Here is a 20,180-nt window from a genome sequence, read left to right as displayed (position 1 = left end):
GATTTATTCAACTAAATATCAACTAAATAACTCACGGAAAATCCTGGAAACTTAGGTTAACCAAAAACGTTTTAAGAAAAGCATGACCTGTACATTAAGTGATGTACGTCTTGTTTGTATAAGAAATATCTTTGCCGTAACTTTACGCCTATGAACGTACATAGTAAAGTGTGTGTATGTACGTGTGTGTATGTAATATATATATATATATATATATATATATATATATATATATATATATATATATATATATATATATATATATATATATATATATATATATATATATATATATATAAATATATATAAATATATATATAGATAGACCCACACGCACCAGATCATTGCAGTACGCTATAAAAACCAACAGATGTCAGTATACACTTTACACATAAAATTGGTGCCAAATATGGCTGTTATTAAGTGAACCACATTCTGTGAATTACAATGTTGGTATATACACAAAAAAAACAATTTAAACAAGTCTTCGGTCACCAAAAGCAATTCATTTCATGTACACGCCTAACATACACATATCCTTCCAGCATACATTGTGGAAGCAGATTATAAAGAACCTCCATTTTCCCCCAACAGCAGGGACCAGACCATCTCCCAGTTTGCTTGCTTAACTTCCAAAAAGCATCAATCTACAGATAACCACGGCAAAGCCCAACTTCAGAGACAACAGTAAGAACTTTAATGGGGGCACAATTTTAGAAATTTTATTTTCCAAGATCAGGAATACTGTAGGCATTCATGAGTATGAAAATATCCACACATAAAAAGAATTACAGGAATTTCAAAGTGCTTTCGAAAGACAAAAACACACAGACAAAAGGACAGTGAGAACAGTGTTTAACCAGAAACCATAATTACACAAATAGAGGGTTGAACGGCCTTTCAAAAAAAATCAAGTAAATTTTACTCTATAAATAAAATCTTAATTCATATACTCAATATTAAAGAATCAACAGTTGTTTATGCTCCGCTTTATTTATGGTAATACTCCTTTATACATGAAGAAAATAAATGGACCATGATTGTTTGAGCTGAAATTCCAGGTGCAAGAAAGACAAATAAAAGGCTGGTAGAATTATATTAAAAGTTCATCGTAGTTTTTGTTCAATATTAAGGCACAAAATATCCACTTCACGTTCATGGAATATGGTTTTAAAAGGCCAAAACTTAAAATAAACTGTGATTTGTCATGCTGAGAGCAGGATCAAATAGCATTCTTTAAATTTCATTAAGCCCATATGTTGCACAGATATAAAAATTAACAGCTGCGTGATTCCTGCTTCTCACAGATGTACTGAGCAGAAAGCATGACGTAATAAAAAGCCTCAGGAACAGGGCTAACACTCAATGCCTGTGTGTCAACACACAAACAGCCGACAAATACACACATTTGGATTAATCTCTATTGGCTTATTTCTCAGTAGTTTGCAACATTAACCGTAATCAATGCAGAAATCCATTCTCTAACTTTAACCAGCTTTGGCGAGAAGGTACCAGTCTCTTACAAAGAACCCGATTGAAGACTTCAACAAGATTAGCATAATGCTAACCCAGGTCGTCGGGAACACATTGAAAAAACACGGAGACACACTTGACACAAAACAGAGCTTAGTTGCTGAACTTCTGTGTGTGAAAGGTGACATAAAACAAATGAAACCTCATTTTACAATTAAAAAGAAAAAAGGATATCCCGTCCAGCATAGCAAAGCAGCAAGTTATTGACATTGTTGGACGAACCTCTTCAGGACCATGTCAAACAAAGTAACATTCTAACCAAAAGAAAAGAAACAAAACTGAAAGACCTATACACTAAAAAAAAATTAACTAAAAATTGGCTGCACGCCACTTGAGGGCGCCAGATGAATTCTTAAATGCTTGATATATCCCACAGCACCTGGCAGCATCATCCGTCTCAGCATAATTCCTGTCCCCTTTTACAATTCATCACAAAATAAAGGTCCTCTTTTTTGTTCCTAGGCTCAGGCCCTCTCCTGGAGACCGACCCAGCCCTGTTGGAAGGAAGCAGCACTTTTTTGGTGGAGGGAAGGGCTGTAACCAAGGAAACATGGTTTATGTGCAAGTCCTGAGGCTCGTTTTGATTAGCCTGGGCTTGCCTTGGCCTGGCCTTATCTACGGGTGTGGCCGTCCTCTTCATAGCAGACACTGTGCTGTGGGTGACATCTGGGACCAGCCCAGACGTGACGAGTAAAGCGTTTTCCGAAATGGTTCTGACAGAGGGCTGTGTTTTGGTAGGGTGGCTGTAGCCTTTAGATGGAGCAGACGATTTGGGTCCCGTCTGGCTCTTAAAGGCCTGTGTCCTTGTGCTGCGCTGCACAGCCTTAGCTGCACAGGTTGGGGCACGGGCTGGGTGGGATGGTGCCTTCAGAGTGGAGGAGCCTGGTTGACAAGCCCCCTGAGTGGACAGTGGGGGAGGGACCTGGCATACTCCTCTCACCAAATGGTTGTTCACACGACACTGAGAAGTAATGGGCCTTTGAGAGTGTTTTGGGGGGACTAACTGGTGGTGTTCTCCCCGCTGCCTAACCACGGCGGCCCCTGGGGGGCGCTCTCCCCGCTGCCTAACCGCGGCGGCCCCTGGGGGGCGCTCTCCCCGCTGCCTAACCGCGGCGGCCCCTGGGGGGCATTCCCCCCGCTGCCTAACCACGGCAGCCCCTGGGGGGCGCTCTCCCCGCTGCCTAACCGCGGCGGCCCCTGGGGGGCGCTCTCCCCGCTGCCTAACCCCAGCTCTCATGTTCCGCTGGCCTTCCTCCACCAGTGTGAAGGGTGGGCGTCTCACAGGAGCGCCATGGGGTAGGTCCACAGTCGGCAGGCAGGGGTATTTACATGCGGGCTCAGAACTGACTGGGCTCTGCAGCTGGGATGGGACACTGCAACTTGAACCTCCAGGACTGGGTGGAGGTGCCCAGGAGGGAGACTGGGAGGGCTGGCTGGCGTCACTGGAGGTTCCATTTTGGGATTGGGGAGGGGCTGGAGAGACTAGCTGCAAAGCCTTCCTAGGGGCAAAAAGTTTCCTAGGCAAGACTGGGGTGCTGGCAGGACAAACTGGCGCACCCTTCCTGGATAGGATTTGGCCGGTAGCAGATGATGGAGTTGCAGCCCTTTTGGACAGGCTTTGGGTAGCAGAAGGGGAGGGGTTTACGGTCCTTTGTGACAAGGCTTGAGTAGTGGCAAAGGAAGGGGTTACAGTCCGTTTGGACAGGGTTTGGATGGTAGCAAAGGATGGGGTTACGGTCCTCTTTGAAACGGTCTGAGTCGTGGCAGGGCATGGGGTTATAGTCCTTTTGGAGAGGGTCTGAGTTGTGGCAGGGGATGGGGTTATGGTCCTTTTGGAGAGGGTTTGAGTTGTGGCAGGGCATGGGGTTATGGTCCTTTTGGAAAGGGTCTGAGTTGTGGCAGGGGATGGGGTTACAGTTCTTTTGGAGAGGGTTTGAGTTGTGGCAGGGCATGGGGTTATGGTCCTTTTGGAAAGGGTCTGAGTTGTGGCAGGGGATGGGGTTACAGTTCTTTTGGAGAGGGTTTGAGTTGTGGCAGGGCATGGGTTTGCTGTTCTTTTTGACAAGGATTGAGTGGTGGCAGGTTGTGGGGTTGCTGCCCTCTGGGACAGGGCTGGGGAAGCTGCAGTCACATGGGTCCCAGGCTTTGTTGACGACTCAGTGAGACTGACTGCTGAGAGAGGGTTCATGCTGGGCAGCTGGGGGGTTTTGCTGGCAGGAGGGACAGCGATGGGCACGCCCGACAGATTCTTCTGGAAAGCTTGGATCTTCTGCTCCAGTGTAGTGAACTCCAGTACTCTGAGCGGGTCGTACTTGAGCAGGAAGCCCTGCAGCGTGTCCCAGCCACCCCCCACGCGCACCATCACATGCTTTCCGTGCAGCATCTGCCGGACAGAGCGAGTTAGGGATGGGACCCAGAAGCGGGTTGCCGGTCACACACAACAGGACTCACCCTGATGAACAGGATCTTGTCGCCCAGGCGATAGCGGCCCTCTGACAGGTACTCGATGGAGACCCGATTGGCGCAGTCACAGGGAGGGTCATCCGACATGTCCTGGACCTGCAGGAAGACCCACGTCCCGATTACCACGTTTGGTACAACAAAACCAAGAGCGCTTAAGTACAGAGAAAACTTTTAGCAAATATCATACATATTCCACACATGTACTATTACATCACAATTACCATGTCAGATGTTAGCATCTTAGCTAAAAGTGACCTGCAATTTACCAGCAAGACCAACAGGTCTTCTCCGGAAACCAGAAACATCACCATATGAAACTCCATTCAGCGGCTTAGGACTAAGGCTGCCTTTCCGAGCGTAACCCTACACCTGGCCTTTATTGCCGAACTTTCCCAGACACGACAGAGTCGCTATTCCCACGCCTCCTCGCAGGGGATCGTGTTTCCCAGGGAAGCCAGACGTGCCTCCACCCTGAGCACCCCGGGCCGAGGATGCCAGGGGCCAAGGGCCCCCCGCAAAGCTGCCTCGCTTCCCATAAACAGTACGAGGAGAGAGCTAGTGGACATCCAGCCAGCTGCGGGATAAAGCTTTAGGAGAAGCATTTTTATCATCAGCATCCCTTTGTGTTTTTAAACCTGAAAATGGGTCAAGCATCTAGTTCAGCTGGGCCGGGCAGAGCCTACCGCTTGGTACAGCCCTCCGTGCCGGCAGCACACGGTGAAGGTTTTCACCGCGGGAGCCGGATCACTCGCCAAAAGGAGCGACTCCTCCAGCTCGATCTCCTTCTCAAACTTCACCAGGACCGGGGGCTCCACGCCGTACCTGAGCACAGAGAGCGAGCATATTGGGCCCGAGCGGGAGAGATGGAACAAGCCACACCGGCAGCCTGGACGGCATGCGATCCGGCCAACTCACGTAGACACGATCCTGCCGATCTCCAGCAGGCAGAGGCAGACCTGCCGAGGGTCCTTATGCAGAACTGGAGGGTAGACCGGCACGTAAGACCAGGGTTTGACCGTGCACGATCATACGGACAGCCACACGGCAGACGACTCGCTCACCCAAGCCTTCCGACTCAAACAGGTAGGTGTCCTCCACCCCGATGGCCCGGCACCAGCGCAGGAAGTTGGCGGCGTTGTCTCGGGCAAAGAAAGAACCTGGCGAGGCGTCCTTCTTGCACACAAGCTTCTGCATGGGAATGTGCTGGGGAGATAAACGTCTGTGAGCACGTGTGTGTCTCTGTGTGTGCGCATACGTATGTCAGACGCACACACACACAAACACACACACGTCGCATACCTGCCACTTGTCCGAGCGGCAGCTCTCACGGATCTTGTCCTGTAGCACTGACACTAGCCGGCAGAGCCGGACGCCATTGCCCAGGTCCTCCATGAAGCGCTCAGTTCTTACCTCCTCTCCTGCCAGGGCAAGGAAGCGGAAGCAGGAGGTGAGAGATTCGTCACAGGGCCCCAGTGAGGCTCGCCCCGGGCGTCGGGAGCTGACCTACCGAGCATGCCAGAGAGCCAGAGAGCCAAATCCTCCTGCATGGGCAGCAGTGTGGCCTCGTGCCTCACGAGCAGCCACTGGTCATACTGAGAAACATCGGCAAGGCCAGGGCCATGACGTGAGGTCAGAGGGGACTGAGGGTTCTGCAGCTGGGCTGTGAACTGTTCCCCAAGGCACATCTGGAGAGGGAGGGAGGAGGTGCATCACAATGGACTGAGAGACACAAAGACCCCCATGACGATTTACTGTGTCCTGGTTTAAAAAAAAAAGAAAAAGCACAGCCGGCAGGGGGTGGGGGCTACACTCAGCGTTGCTGATGTGTCTGTATTTGCTAGGCTGGCATCAGAACGCAAGCGAAGACACCCCCGCCTTGACTCATTCCCAGGAACGTGCTGCTATCCATAACCTTCACAAAACAGGAAAAGCAGGGCTGGTCCTGGAAAGGCCAGACGGGACAGATCTGCATTCAGCCGCAACCTCAAACAGAGCCGTTCTAAATTCCACAGTCAAAGGCGCGCCTGTTGGTACTGAATGGGCTTCACAGAAAGCGGGAAACAGGACCCCACGCTCACGTCCCGCAATCTGCAGCGTAACAAGCTGCCCAAACCAAGGCAACGCGCAATATAACCACATCCTCGTCTATCTGGCTATCTTGCCTCCTTCACCTGAACTCACTTAAAATCAGCAATAAGAAATTCAATTAAAAAGCTTAACCTACCATGCACATTGATGGCTGGTCTAACAGTGCCTGCTCAGTCAGGCTGGCAACAGCATCCAGCTGGGAATGTGCCAACTGGCCCAAAACGGCCCTCTGCATCCTCACCGATGCCGCAACCCGTTGAGGCCGCCTCCCAAAGAGAGACCGCCTCCCAAAGAGAGACCGCCTCCCAAAGAGAGACCGCAACAACAAACTACAGCGCAAATTCTAGAGACGCGAGAGAAAACGAAGTTGAAACAAGTTGGACTGTTTTTAAAAGTCCAACCAAGGACTAGGTTTGCAAATTAGCCTTTGGCTAGAAAACCTCTGTACAAAACAACGGTTGCATTGTTTTTTTACATGTAACATTGTCTTTTGTGCTGTCCGTTAGATATAACTAATGCTACAGGATTCATCACCAATACAAGTACACCCGAGTGTACCCTTTCTTCACTTCAATTAAAAAAAACTTGAATTCTGCCAAGCAAACCAATCACAGTTTGTTTTTAAATACCCAACCATCACCCATCTCTTTGGAGGACAACTTTATCTTTAATTAGCTGAACAACAGATCAATACAATAAGTGAAGCCCCCAATCACAGTTCTTGGGGTCTGCGCCGACGCAACATGTGGTTACATTTCAGGGGAGGTGCATGTCAAGCTATGGTGTGGGGTCCGTGGCTACACCATGCTTACAGCGTCGATTCCATGCAGGTGTATTAATCAGGCTTTACAGTCAAGGTTTTGTTTCTCTGTAAAGACCTTTCCAGCAGAGAACTGAGAATCCTGATCTAACTGGTTTCACTTAAGGTAAATAAATATATACATTTAGTGAATTGTAATTGAATTATAATTACACATCCATCCATCCATTTTCCAAACCGCTTATCCTACCGGGTCGCGGGGGGTCCGGAGCCTATCCCGGAAGCAATGGGCACGAGGCAGGGAACAACCCAGGATGAGGGGCCAGCCCATCGCAGGGCACACTCACACACCATTCAGTCACACATGCACTCCTATGTGCAGTTTAGCAAGTCCAATTAGCCTCAGCATGTTTTTGGACTGTGGGGAGAAACCGGAGTACCCGGAGGAAACCCCACGTCGACATGGGGAGAACATGCAAACTCCGCACACATGTGACCCAGGCGGAGACTCGAACCCGGGTCCCAGAGGTGTGAGGCAACAGTGCTAACCACTGCACCACCATGCCGCCTCCATAATTACACATATATATGGATAAACGTAACACATGCACACACACATATATAATAATGCATGTATTACATTTTGTATTATAAAGTTAGGAAAGCTTTGTTTAAGGTTTAAGGTTAGCCTGATGCCTTCCACATAAAGCAATGATCAGTCTCTTCCGCGGTGAGGCAAAAGCCGACATGCTATTAACTAAACACTGGTACTGGATTGACACTCACTATCGGCCAATACCCAAAGCCCAGGGGTCAGTATTGGGACAGGAAAAGTGGAATCAGTGTGTCCCTAGAGAAAATAGTGAGGTATAGGACCTCTGGAGATGCTCAAAACAGGATTAACATCCAGGCTGTGCTGAGTAAGACGCTTGTTAAGATGACAACAAGCGGCAATAGTACAAATAAAGAAGCGATGATTACATACCTGAAGTCCAGCCTGAACGGCCATCACTGCAATGTGAAGAAATGCACTTCCTTCTGCAAAAGAGACACCCGTCACTTCCAACGTTCCCACAGGTCCAGAAATGAGTGTGTGTGTGTGTGTGTGTGTGTGTGTGTGGGGGGGGGGGCACAATGTTGCAATTGTCCCTAACATGGGCCAGCACCCAAAGGAACAAGACCTTTTAGCTTCTCCTCGCCCCCCCCCCCCCACCCCTAAAAATTCAGTGCCCGCTGCCCATTCCACCCCCAAGAGAACCCAAAATACTTTACAGAGATACAAGGGCTTGGCCGCGAAATGCCAAGATGAAGGCGAAGGGCAAATGGCTACATGCAGTTGAGAGAACAATGCAGCACACAGGGTCACCAGCCAGAGGAATGCTCAGCATCCACTGGGCCCATGGGGTGGCAGAGGCAGCCACTGTACTGGAGAAGGACCCTGCTCTCAGCTGAAGGTCAAAGCACAGCGAGGCAAAGCAGTGCCACAAAGAAGTGTGTGCGCTCTGTGTCCTACCCAGAACGGGACACTGCTGTGCCACAGAACGACCATGGCTGGAAGCTTCAGCTCAACACAGATCTGAACGTTAGGCGTCACGAAGCAGACAGGACAAACTACAAGGATATCATCTCTGACCTTCTAGATGCCGAAGCCCCTCAAAGTCGCAGGAGAGAGAGCTGCAGGAACCTCACATGCTTCAGCTAAACCAAACTGGTCCCAGCACCTTGGATGTTCATGCAATGTGGGTGTGAGATTTATGACGTTAATACTTTCTGAATCATTGTTTATTTGTACTTCACACATAGCTTAAATTACACTACCAATTAAAAATTAATTAAAACTCACAAATTTCCCTGTTCCAGCCCATCTTAAGCTGCGCACAACAATCACTTAAGAGGATCAGGTGTACGCCCAACTGCCTCAAACAGGACAGTGTCAGCCTGCAGCATGACAAGGAACATAGCTCCCATGCCTGTTTGTGTGTGTGTGTGTATGTATGTATGTGTGTTTGCATGTTTACTCTTGTTTACCATTTGTTTTCTTCAATCCTGCCCAGACACCACTCCCTGACCACACCCAAAGAAAGATACGTCATCATTCATCACCCATCACCCATCAATATCACACCTTGCTAACTAAACTCAAAACATCAGAGAAACTATGGATTTGCCCAACAATCTTCTTTAATTTGCCTAGGATATATTTCTTGAATTGGTATTGGCTATATTTACTCTAATCTTTTTTCAGTCGTAACCTGGGACACAGTATTTTTTGTAATTTGCATTTTTTTCTTGAGAAGTTCAGTAAATGCAGAATAAAGAAGCTCCTACATTAGAGGCATGCTTATGGACCTACTGTAATGAAGTTTAAAATGCACTGCAGCGAGCACCATTGGGTAAAGGGGGGTTTAGAAGCCTTGGAGAACAGTAGAGTCGCCCCAAAACTTGAGCTAATCCCCAACTACAGCGGAAGCCCTATAAACCAGAGTTAATCCAGGTTATGTAAACTTCAAAAGGCTGGATCCCACCCAGCCTCCACGGGCCAGGTCTGTTGCCTTCTCGATCAGTGCATGACACAGTCATTCTGACTCCTTGTCAGCATTGGTGCTACTGTGTAGAGCATGCAGCAATCTGCTAACATCCATCCAACATGCCGTTACCATGTGGAGTCACCAGCACGTCCCTGTCAGACCTGACTCAGCTGTACAATTCCCCATCAGGAAGATCTTGGGTAAGGAAGTCAGTGCAGGTGAAACTAGGCTTTGTTCCTATTGACAACCTGAGAATAGCCCCCTCCAGGTGCGAAAATTCAACACCTCTCTAGGAAGCACCTGTCCTGCTTTCCCATCACACTTCTTTCCCGGGGCATAACAGGAAAACTAACCATTGTAACAATGTTCATTTGACTCTAGTAAAATTCATCCCCTTCTTGGAAATAACCAGCATTCAAATATGACCACACAGTGTGAATGGGTACTATGAAACAGCACTGTGTGAAACTGGGTAAGCAGTTGGATACAGTATTACATTACATTATAGAAACATACTTTAAAGGTAAACTCCACTTCAGCTCTACAATAAATATAGTGGATTACAGATACATATTTCAATAAGACATATCAATGTTTAAAGGGTTGCCAGCTCTTACACATCCGGCGTGACAATCACGGTTACAGACTCTCACCCAAGAAATCTTACGGCAAATGTATATCATTCAATGATAAACCTAAAATTAGCTACATCAAAAGCGTTGGGGCAGTTTTCAAACCCTACGTACTATTTACAACGTAATAAAACTCTTACATGCATGTCAATGTGTGTGCAGACTTGCCTCGAAAATCTCACTCTAGCCAGCTGACCAAAGTTGGCAACCCTGTGTTTAATTCTCGCAATGACCTGCTTGCAAGAAAAGGCTGGACACCAGAACCAGAGTCCAAACTCTACACATATAGAGGGGGGTTAATGAAACATTAACGGCAAGAACTGGGCGATTTTAAGATATTTTAACTACGTTACATAACTCTCTAAATTCACCCAACAGCTTTCAGACACAGAGATAGGTCAGACAACACCAAAAACTAACCGAATCGTGTTATTTCCCTTCTCCCCCATCGTTTCACGGACAGTGAAATCAGACTGGTTCTTAGCAGCCCGGCTAAGCGAGCTGATCCGAACCCAACCGAGCCGAGCCGAGTCACTGACTCACGCAACGACACTCCGCAGCTCAGTCCAGCATCAAAGGACGAACTCATTCCGATACAACTACTAATTTAATTAAGTACAATTTTAAAAGTACCTAGGTCCCAAAGTCAATAGTACCCCGGCTTAATGTTTTATGAGCCCCCGCTTAATTTCAAGAACAGAAGGGGAACGCGCGTCCTTAACCGGGGAAGTGACGCCGACTCCCACAGCGGACTTACTTGTTGCATTTATTCCAACAGAGAAGGAGGGAAAGCGCACGCAGTGAAATACCTGTGAAAGATTCGTACCAACACCAGCATCTGAAGTCCTGTTCCCGGAGGCACAGGCGCGGCGGTGTCTCCAGTCGTCTTCCCTAAGCAGAAAGCCCGGCTGCTACGTACCGACTGGCGGTTACCGCAGTCCTCCTAGAACCACAACTCCGCCAGCGCTTCGGCACGCGTTCGCTGGCTCGGGAGCGCCGTTCGAAACAGCCAATCACATCGGCTGGAATGCCGCCTGGAGGGAGGAGGGAGGGAGAGGGAGGGAGAGAGGGAGGAGCCTGGATCAATCCCGGCAGCGAGGGGGCGTGACCAGCTAGTCGCGCCCCGTGGGATTACAGCGTGGATATTTAAATTCTTCTAACAGCTACAGCGTTTTTTCCAGCACAGCGTAGTTCAACAAACTTGCTTTAGCCGAGTCCCTTTTAATCCATTTTAAGCGCTTCAGTTATTAGGGGAGTAAGGGAACGAAAGCAGGCCAACTTTACGGACTCCGCCTACTAGGCATGTTAAAAGATATTCCCGAAATTTATCTTCTGGAACTGCAAGCCTGAAGCTAATTTCAGAAAGTGTTTTAGAGGGCATATTCTAGATGTGATTCCAGGCCATCGTCAAACGCACACGTAGGGACCAAAAACGAACATGCAAACTCCATGATTAACAGGAACCAAACCAATGACCTTGGATCTGTGCTGCACCAAGATTTCTCACTGAGCTACCACTGTCATATGCGTATTGCTTGTCAAAATGTATAATACTGGTAGTATAGTCAAGGTATTTTAAAATGAAATCGCCTCTTGACTGTTGAACATCATGTTGAGTGTAGAAAGCTGAGGTGCTTGCAGGAAAACTAGCCTCCCTGACAAATTTGCCTCCATCTGGGTTTAAGAAGAGACAGAAACTATGAAGATCAGGAATATTTACAAGAACTCTTACTATGCAGATCCGGATCTAGTACATGGACATTTGCCACATGGACCAGGAAATGCTCGACCATGCCTCTCACTGAGGACTCACCCTGCAGATATCTTGGAGCTGAAGATTAGTCCACTGTTCATGAGCCCAGAAGCTTTGGCCTGGTGGTTACACCCCATTCAGGAGTTTCGGAAACCCCACACAAAGACAGGAACCTACAGCTCAAATTCAGCACCAAAGCACAGCTCTCTCTGCATCAGTATGTGATAATAGTCTTATGCACTGCAGTCAGTCTTGACTGTCAGTGGATTTGAAATCACCTTGTCAAGCACCTTGGGGTGACTCTGTTGTGAAAGGCGCTATATTAAAATGAACTGAATTGAATCCTTGTAAACATTTCTGGTATAAAATGATGGTTCTTTTTGTCATAATAAAAGACATGTTACAGCACCTGGGCCCTGGGGGGAGGAAGGGACCATGGTAATTACCCTCCATTTCCTCCCCCCATGCCAAATCAAGCAGCAGCTGAGTGTGAGGTGTAGGATCTGCAAACGCGACTCACACCACAGATGTGGTCACAGGACAAGCTGACCATCTCTGCCGGTGCTTACAGGGGATTGAACAGATGATCACTGTTTACATCACACATACATGTCTGTTTATTACCTCAGAATATTACCACGGCTGGGGAGCGAGCTTAGCCTTGGACCACCACGGGTGCTGTTTTCCTGCCATTGGAGTGTGGTTCTCTCCTTCCGTTCATCCATGTTTTTATGGCTGTATATCAGTAGCTGTTGTTAGGTCACATTACCGTGCCACTCTTCTTGTTGCCTCTTTATTACGCACTTTGGGAGGGCACTGTAAATCAAATGGAACTGAACTGAAGGCTAATCACCAGAGGTGTAGCGACAGGACAGGCAAGGCAGCCAATTGCCTGGGGCCCTTGATCTGGGAGGAGGCCCTCGCAGGTGGCTAATTATGTAGTGCTTTGCAATGACAAATCTGCGTTATTTGTATGTTCTGTTCTTCACAAAAGTGAAAATAAATGACTTGTGTTTATTAAATTCTCTTTCTTGATATTCTTAATTCATACTTCATGCTAAAATACTGGTAATTAATTTTAATATGTCCTGGGTGGGTGGGTTTTTTTGCTTAGGGCCCCAGGAGTCCCTAGTATAGCCTCTACTATTAATTATCATCCATCCGTTTTCTGTGATCACCTATTCAGGGTCACAGGGGGTCTGGAGCCTATGCTGGAGGCTACAGGAGCAAAGCAGGGAACAACCCAGGACGGGGCGCCAACCCACTGCAAGGCAGGGGACAACCCAGGACGGGGCGCCAACCCACTGCAAGGCAGGGGACAACCCAGTACGGGGCGCCAACCCACTGCAAGGCAGGGGACAACCCAGGACGGGGCGCCAACCCACTGCAAGGCAGGGGACAACCCAGGACGGGGCGCCAACCCACTGCAAGGCAGGGGACAACCCAGGACGGGGCGCCAACCCACTGCAAGGCAGGGGACAACCCAGGACGGGGCGCCAACCCACTGCAAGGCAGGGGACAACCCAGGACGGGGCGCCAACCCACTGCAAGGCAGGGGACAACCCAGGACGGGCGCCAACCCACTGCAAGGCAGGGGACAACCCAGGACGGGGCGCCAACCCACTGCAAGGCAGGGGACAACCCAGGACGGGGCGCCAACCCACTGCAAGGCAGGGGACAACCCAGGACGGGCGCCAACCCACTGCAAGGCACACTCTCACTCTCTCTCTCACTCTCTCTCTCTCTCTCTCTCTCTCTCTCACACACACACACACGCACACACACAAACATTCTCATTCTCAAACACACATGGCACAAACACAAATGCTTGTATTCATATCTTTGCGGACTCTCCATTCATGTCTATGCGCTTAACACTAATCCCAACAATGACGACCTTAACCCCTACCCAGCCCTAACCTTAACCATAAGTAAACAAACAAGACTTTTGACATTTTTAGTTTTTTGATGGCAGTCACAGATTGTTATAAAATTGAGTTGAATTTATCACATTGTGGGAACATCCATCATATAACTGTAGCTGTGTAGGAGTTACTCATGGGCAGGTAGGTGATCATGATTATAACACTGTCGATGACAAGCATGTGACTGGTGATAATGGTCATGTAAGCATTGACCATGGTGTTATTGACTAAAATACCCCCTTCAACTCAACTTAAACTAAAAAAAAATGCCGTTTTCTGTCCTTAATTGGCTGACACCCTTCTGTGAACCATTGAAAAAAGGCTCATAGAATTTTGTTCAGTAAATATTTGTTATAAACTGCATTTTATATTCATTATTTAATAATAATGCAATGCAATATCAATGCTTCAAATGACATTATTGACTAAAACAATTCGCATACAGTTAGATCAACAGTAAAAAGCCACGTTTCAGAGAAAGAGGAAAAACAAGCAGGAAATATTTGCTGGAAAACCTTTTAACTGAGCCCAGTTAGTCGAGTCAGAATTTCCCTAGTAGAAAATTGCTACATCTTGCCACTAGATGGCAGTGTTGTCTCAGATCGAACAGGATGAAGCTGAAGTCCACCCACAGGTATTTTAACTCACAAGAACAAACCTTGGAAACTTGTTAATGTGCACTGTTTTTAAAATAATATGAATAAATTATGAGACAATTATGTGCATTGTACAAAAAACGTTTTGTATTTGAAATGTGTAAAAATTTGATTTTGAAGTGGATGCAAGGTCTCCTCCTTCTCTGGGACACACAAGTGTGAAAAATCTCATTTAAAGGTCGTTTTAGTCCCTTTTGCATTTTTCGTGTCTTTTTATTTTTGAGAATGTGGTATATTATTGTGGTTGAATTTCTATTTCTTTTTAACTGGAAACTTTGTTGAACAAAAACAATGCCATTGGTTATTTGCACTTGTAGTACTATAGTCTTTGATAAGGGTTCATGAGGGTTAAATGCTTTTTGCGTTGTATGTTTAAAAAGTCAAGTATCCTGAATGCCATTAAACCCACCCCTCAGCAGTAACTAGACTAACCACACCTACTGAATTGGTTTATGTAAAGTACTGAGAACCACATGGTGATAAGTGTCCACCTGGGCAGACAGCACCAACCCCCCCCGCCGGGGATGCAGAAGAAGCCCCATCAGCATGAGAAAGGAAGGATCACCATCATCATCAGAGAGGTCTCCGGCAGGCCGGCTCGCATGCAGATGAAGGGATAAGGGGATAACCCTGAGTGACAGCTGCCGGCCACAACAGGGCGGGGGGGGGGGGGCTTCGTGGCAGAGTCCCAACACAGAAATGTCAGCTGTCCCCAAGGGAGGGGGTGCCTGTGATTCTGCGATTAGTGACAATGAGCTTCCCGGCTCTGCCGAGCATCTCTGCGGGAAAACATTTCACGTCACTAAATGCTAATATTAAACAACTGCAGGGTTATTCCTGCACAGCACGCCCTCACTGCAGGGTAAATCCTGCACAGCACGGCCTCACTGCAGGGTAAATCCTGCACAGCACGGCCTCACTGCAGGGTAAATCCTGTTCCGCACGGCCTCACTGCAGGGTTAATCCTGCACGGCACGCCCTCACTGCAAGGTAAATCCTGCACAGCACGGCCTCACTGCAGGGTAAATCCTGTTCCGCACGGCTTCACTGCAGGGTAAATCCTGCACAGCATGGCCTCACTGCAGGGTAAATCCTGTTCCGCACAGCCTCACTGCAGGGTTAATCCTGCACGGCACGCCATCACTGCAGGGTTAACCCTTTTCCGCACGGCCTCACTGCAGGGTTAATCCTGTCCCGCATACCCTCACTGCAGGGTTAATCCTGTATGGCACGGCCTCACTGCAGGGTAAATCCTGCACCAGGGTTTATCCTATATAGAACAGGATACCCTGTAGTTGCTGAAGATGGCCATTGACTACAAACGTAGCTTGTGAAGGGATACACCACAAGCCCAACTTGGGGGGGGCCTTTCCAGACCAACCCAATGAGACGCACAGAGCAACCAAATACCCTTCCTGCGAGGGTAACTGTATCTCCACTGGCAGCGGGGCCAGCCTGTTGTTCCTACCCCATTGATTCAAGCAAATGGGGGCATTTACCATTAATACCCCGATCCCAGCCTTGCTCAGTGACTTCTTTAATTATTTAAAACATTTTCGGACAAAAGTACATAACGTAAAGGGTTGTTTAATTTTTGGATTTTCCTAAATTGGGTCATTTTTATTCTAGGCGAACACGGGTATGCTCAGGTATACAAGGCAACCTTAGTGCAGATGAGCGTAATTATCTTACCACAGGTAAGTACAGCTGAGCTTGATTTGGCAAAGAGATCACATGATACAGATATCAACAATGTCTTTGCCGCGGCCTGGCTCTTACACACGGCCAGGTTACCTTAGGACCCTGGCCTTTGTAAATCCTTCAGTTCATGAAGCATGTTTTTTATTGTGAAGGCAGTTCGGTAGAGATCAAGGGGTGTCCACTAAACAGAATTTCTTGCTTAGCGTTGTAACTTGGATTTAAGGTAGTCTGACTAAATGGGAATAAATGGACTTTACCTCCGTTAATTTACATTTAGCTCAGCCTACCTTAAATCCGACAACTTATCCGACTAAGCAAGAAATCCTGCTTCACTGAACAGCCCCCAGGTTGCGAGATGGGGTCGGTGTTTGAAGTTTGAAATGCAGCACGGAATACGCCAGGTTCGAGACACAAGGTGCAATGCGGGATGAGCCCAAGTAGCACATGTTATGTAAGTTACTGTTTTTTGTTTGGTTGTGTCGTGACTCTGTTTATTCATAAATCTATGTACTTATTATTTATTAAGTAGCCGGTATCTGCATGCCTCAAACTTTTACACTTTTCCGTAAAGTTGGTCACGCACTAAAGCCTCTGGATTCCATCCCACTTAGGAGTCGCTTCTGCACAGTTATTGTACGTGACGCAGATTCCCCAAAACTTTACTTTCCGTCTTGATCCCACCTCGAGCGCCGCCATGCTGCGTGATGTCACTTTGCCGGGAGAATTTTTAAGAGTGAGGAGGCGGCGGGAAACCGCCTGGTGCTGTGGTGTAAACGTGCTCCATGTGCATTATTAATGGGTCCCTGATGCAGAATTCATAAGCAACACGACCTCCCAGAGTCTGGGCTGCCAGGACGCCCTCTTCACACACACAGACACACACACCCTGATCACTTGACATACACATGCAATTTACACACACCCACCCATATCTTTATGGGGCTCCCTATTGGGCTCACTCTAAGCCCAGCTATGATAAACCTTAACCTAGCCCTAACCTTAACCACGAGTCACCAAACAAAATACAAGTCTTTTGGCATTTCTAGCTTTTGCAGTCAGTGACTGCAGTCACAGATTTTTTATAAAATTGAGGTTATCCTTGTGGGGACTGAAGATATGTCACCACTTGGTACAAAGTTGCAGGTTTTTGTCACATTGTAATAAGCACAAAACACACAAGCACACTGGTTTGTAATTATATCTTTGTGGGGACTCTCCATACATTCCTATGGGGAAAACTCTAATCCCAAGATGACGACCTTAACCCCCCCCCCCTAACCTTAACCATAAGTAACCAAACAAAATACAAGACCTCTGCCATTTTTGATTGCATTCACAGATCTTTGTGGGGACTTGAAAATGGTCCCCACAACATCAAAATATCAGCATTTTATCAATTTGTGGGGGGCAGTTAGTCCCCACAATGTAATATAAACATAATACATGCACACACACACACACACACACACACACACACACACACACACACACACACACACACATACACACACACACACACACACACACACATACATGCACACACACACACACACACACACACACACACACATACACGCACACACACACACACACACACACACACATACACGCACACACACACACACACACACATACACATACACGCACACACACACACACACATACACGCACACACACACACACACACACACACACATACACACACACACACACACACACACACATACACGCACACACACATACACATACACGCACACACACACACACACATACACGCACACACACACACACACACACATACACATACACACACACACACACACACACATACACGCACACACACACACACACACACACACACATACACACACACACACACACACACACACATACACGCACACACACACACACACACACACACACACAGAGGCAGTCTCCTGTCTACCAACAATACTCTGCTTTCATTCCAAACAACAAAGGCAGGGCCTCTGACAGAGACAGCCGCACATTCACTCAGCTCCCTTGGGGAGGCTGCACGTGAAGGGGCCTCCCCTCTGCACCCCCCTCCCCTCTGCACCCCCCTCCCCTCTGCACCCCCCTCCCCACCCTCCAGCCAGGTGATCGCTCTTGAGTATGAGTATCAAAAACAAGTGCTTTTTTGTGGGGGGCGTGCTGTGTAAATTTAAACATCTCACTGGTCATTTCCCAAATAACTTTTTTCTTTTTTTTTTCCAACACATTCTGCTTGCACACCGTGTAAATATGTGCTAATCTATAAGGGCAGAATATCTATCTATTTATCTATCTATCTATCTATCTATCTATCTATCTATCTATCTATCTATCTATCTATCTATCTATCTATCTATCTATCTATCTATCTATCTATCTCTAAAAGTGTGTGCTAATCTATAACATTAGAATATCTATATACATATGCTGCAAAAGTGTCTATAAATCTAGAAGCACAGAGCAGTTTTAAATGTATATAGATATTCTAGCCTTATAGAATAGCACATACTTTTATATGTCTATGCATACTGTAAAGGCAGAATATCTATACATATGAAAGTGTGTGTCAGTCTATATCGGCAGAATATCTATATCCACATGTGTGGTGTCTCATGGAATCAGAGTCTTGTTTGTGAGCTCGACATGCAGCTCTGCATCTGCCGATGTTTCCAGGTTAATTTCCTGATGCCTGCTGGCTTCCCTCATTCTCAAGCACTGCCACAGCAGCAGCGTTCAGGCGATAGAGGCCGGGGAGGGGCTGTTTTCCACATTCGTTCGATGTGCTTTTGAAATATGGCGGCCTGCCCTCACTGCCTGCTTGAGCTATCGGCACGGGAGCACAGTGGAATCACACCTCTGGCTGGGCGAGATTTAATCTCGTCCCTGCTCTGTCTGTGTAGCGTTTGCTTGTCCAGAGTCTGGGGGTTTTCCGGAAGTTGGCACCCTGCTAAGAGCTGGAATCCTGTCCACAGTGTCCCTGGGATAAAGTCCGGGCACCCTGAGTTCCTGTACTATAGTGGCAACGGAAGGTGCATCACCTAATGTGTCAAATCAATTCAATTCAATTCAATGAAGTTTTATATAGCGCCTTTCAAAACAGTCATCCCAAGGCAGTTTACATGGATGTGTTGTGATACATGAAACATAATCAGAGAGAGTAATACAGAAATGTGTCTGCATGCTTCACAGATACATCCACGGTGTGGATGTTTGTGTCCTGTTATCTAAACGAAAATAAATTCAGTGCGACAGTCTTTGCTGTTTTTTATAATAATATGCTGTAGTAACTGGTTAGATTTATTGATTCGTCATCGTGTGGAAAATGCTATTTCTTAAAAGCTTCTTTGTATAATGATCGCAAACAATAATAGAAGAAACATAGGCATGGAAAAACACACGAGGGCCTTGTATGCTAGAGAAATGACAAATAGGATAAACTTAGAAATCTTGTTCTGCCTTTCAAGATGAACATTTAACCGTAACTGTGACCTTGATCTGAAGCTTAAACCTATCTGTGACTTGAACCCTAACCTAGACCTTCACACGGTGGTATTCTGAGATAAGTATGGTGACGAAAGTGTCTTAAAAATGCCTCAGTCTGCCACGAACACCTATAAAATCAAGCAAAACCTTATTCCCCTGTATTGATAAATGTTATTAACTGGTGGTTAATGAGTGACACATGATTAATGCATAGGATCAGCCGTGTCGGTGTCACTCCGCACGCTCAGACCGGCTCGCACCTGCTCCCCGCCACCCCCTTTGGCTGACACGCTGGTGCAGGTGCGCGAGCAGGGCATTCTGGGTAAGGGCCAACCTGAGGGGCGACAAATCACTCTGGGTAACATTACTGCAGGTAGCATCTTCATTTTTTTTATTATTTTTTAAAATTCCTTAATGTAAGTGTACCCAATGCTCTGTACTGCAAATGAATAATCTAAATAAATAATTAAAAATTGTAGAAAAATGACATGGTCACCAAGTGGTGTTTGCCATCTAAATACACATAATAATATCAGTAATTATAAATATATTTTTATTAAAGATACTATATATATATATATATATATAGTAATTTCACCATATAAATGATGTTCCCATGTAATTTGTAATTGTAATTGTTGTTGTT

General features: G+C 46.9%; 1 protein-coding gene across 2 annotated transcripts; it reads right to left on the bottom strand.

Moving 5' to 3' along the window:
* Positions 1 to 486: 486 nt before the first annotated feature.
* On the bottom strand, positions 487 to 10,977 carry gas2l3 (growth arrest-specific 2 like 3). Of its 2 annotated transcripts, XM_049007872.1 has the most exons (8): positions 7,830 to 10,977; positions 5,504 to 5,681; positions 5,296 to 5,414; positions 5,058 to 5,199; positions 4,912 to 4,975; positions 4,680 to 4,818; positions 3,985 to 4,092; positions 487 to 3,916 (listed from the first exon to the last, which is right to left on the bottom strand). In XM_049007872.1, the coding sequence occupies exons 1-8, from the start codon at positions 7,998 to 8,000 to the stop codon at positions 1,931 to 1,933; spliced, it is 2,907 nt and encodes a 968-aa protein (XP_048863829.1). In that variant the 5' UTR covers positions 8,001 to 10,977; the 3' UTR covers positions 487 to 1,930. The 2 variants fall into 2 exon arrangements, with proteins under 2 accessions (XP_048863829.1, XP_048863824.1); XM_049007867.1 differs by lacking the exons at positions 5,296 to 5,414; positions 5,504 to 5,681; positions 7,830 to 10,977 and having other exon boundaries at positions 487 to 2,636; positions 2,715 to 3,916; positions 5,058 to 5,215.
* Positions 10,978 to 20,180: the final 9,203 nt, after the last annotated feature.

Source organism: Brienomyrus brachyistius, chromosome 1 (genome assembly GCF_023856365.1).
Source record: "Brienomyrus brachyistius isolate T26 chromosome 1, BBRACH_0.4, whole genome shotgun sequence".
Lineage (NCBI taxonomy): Eukaryota > Metazoa > Chordata > Actinopteri > Osteoglossiformes > Mormyridae > Brienomyrus > Brienomyrus brachyistius.
The sequence above is the reverse complement of the archived record's forward strand: the minus strand, read 5'-3'. Positions and strand labels throughout refer to the sequence as shown.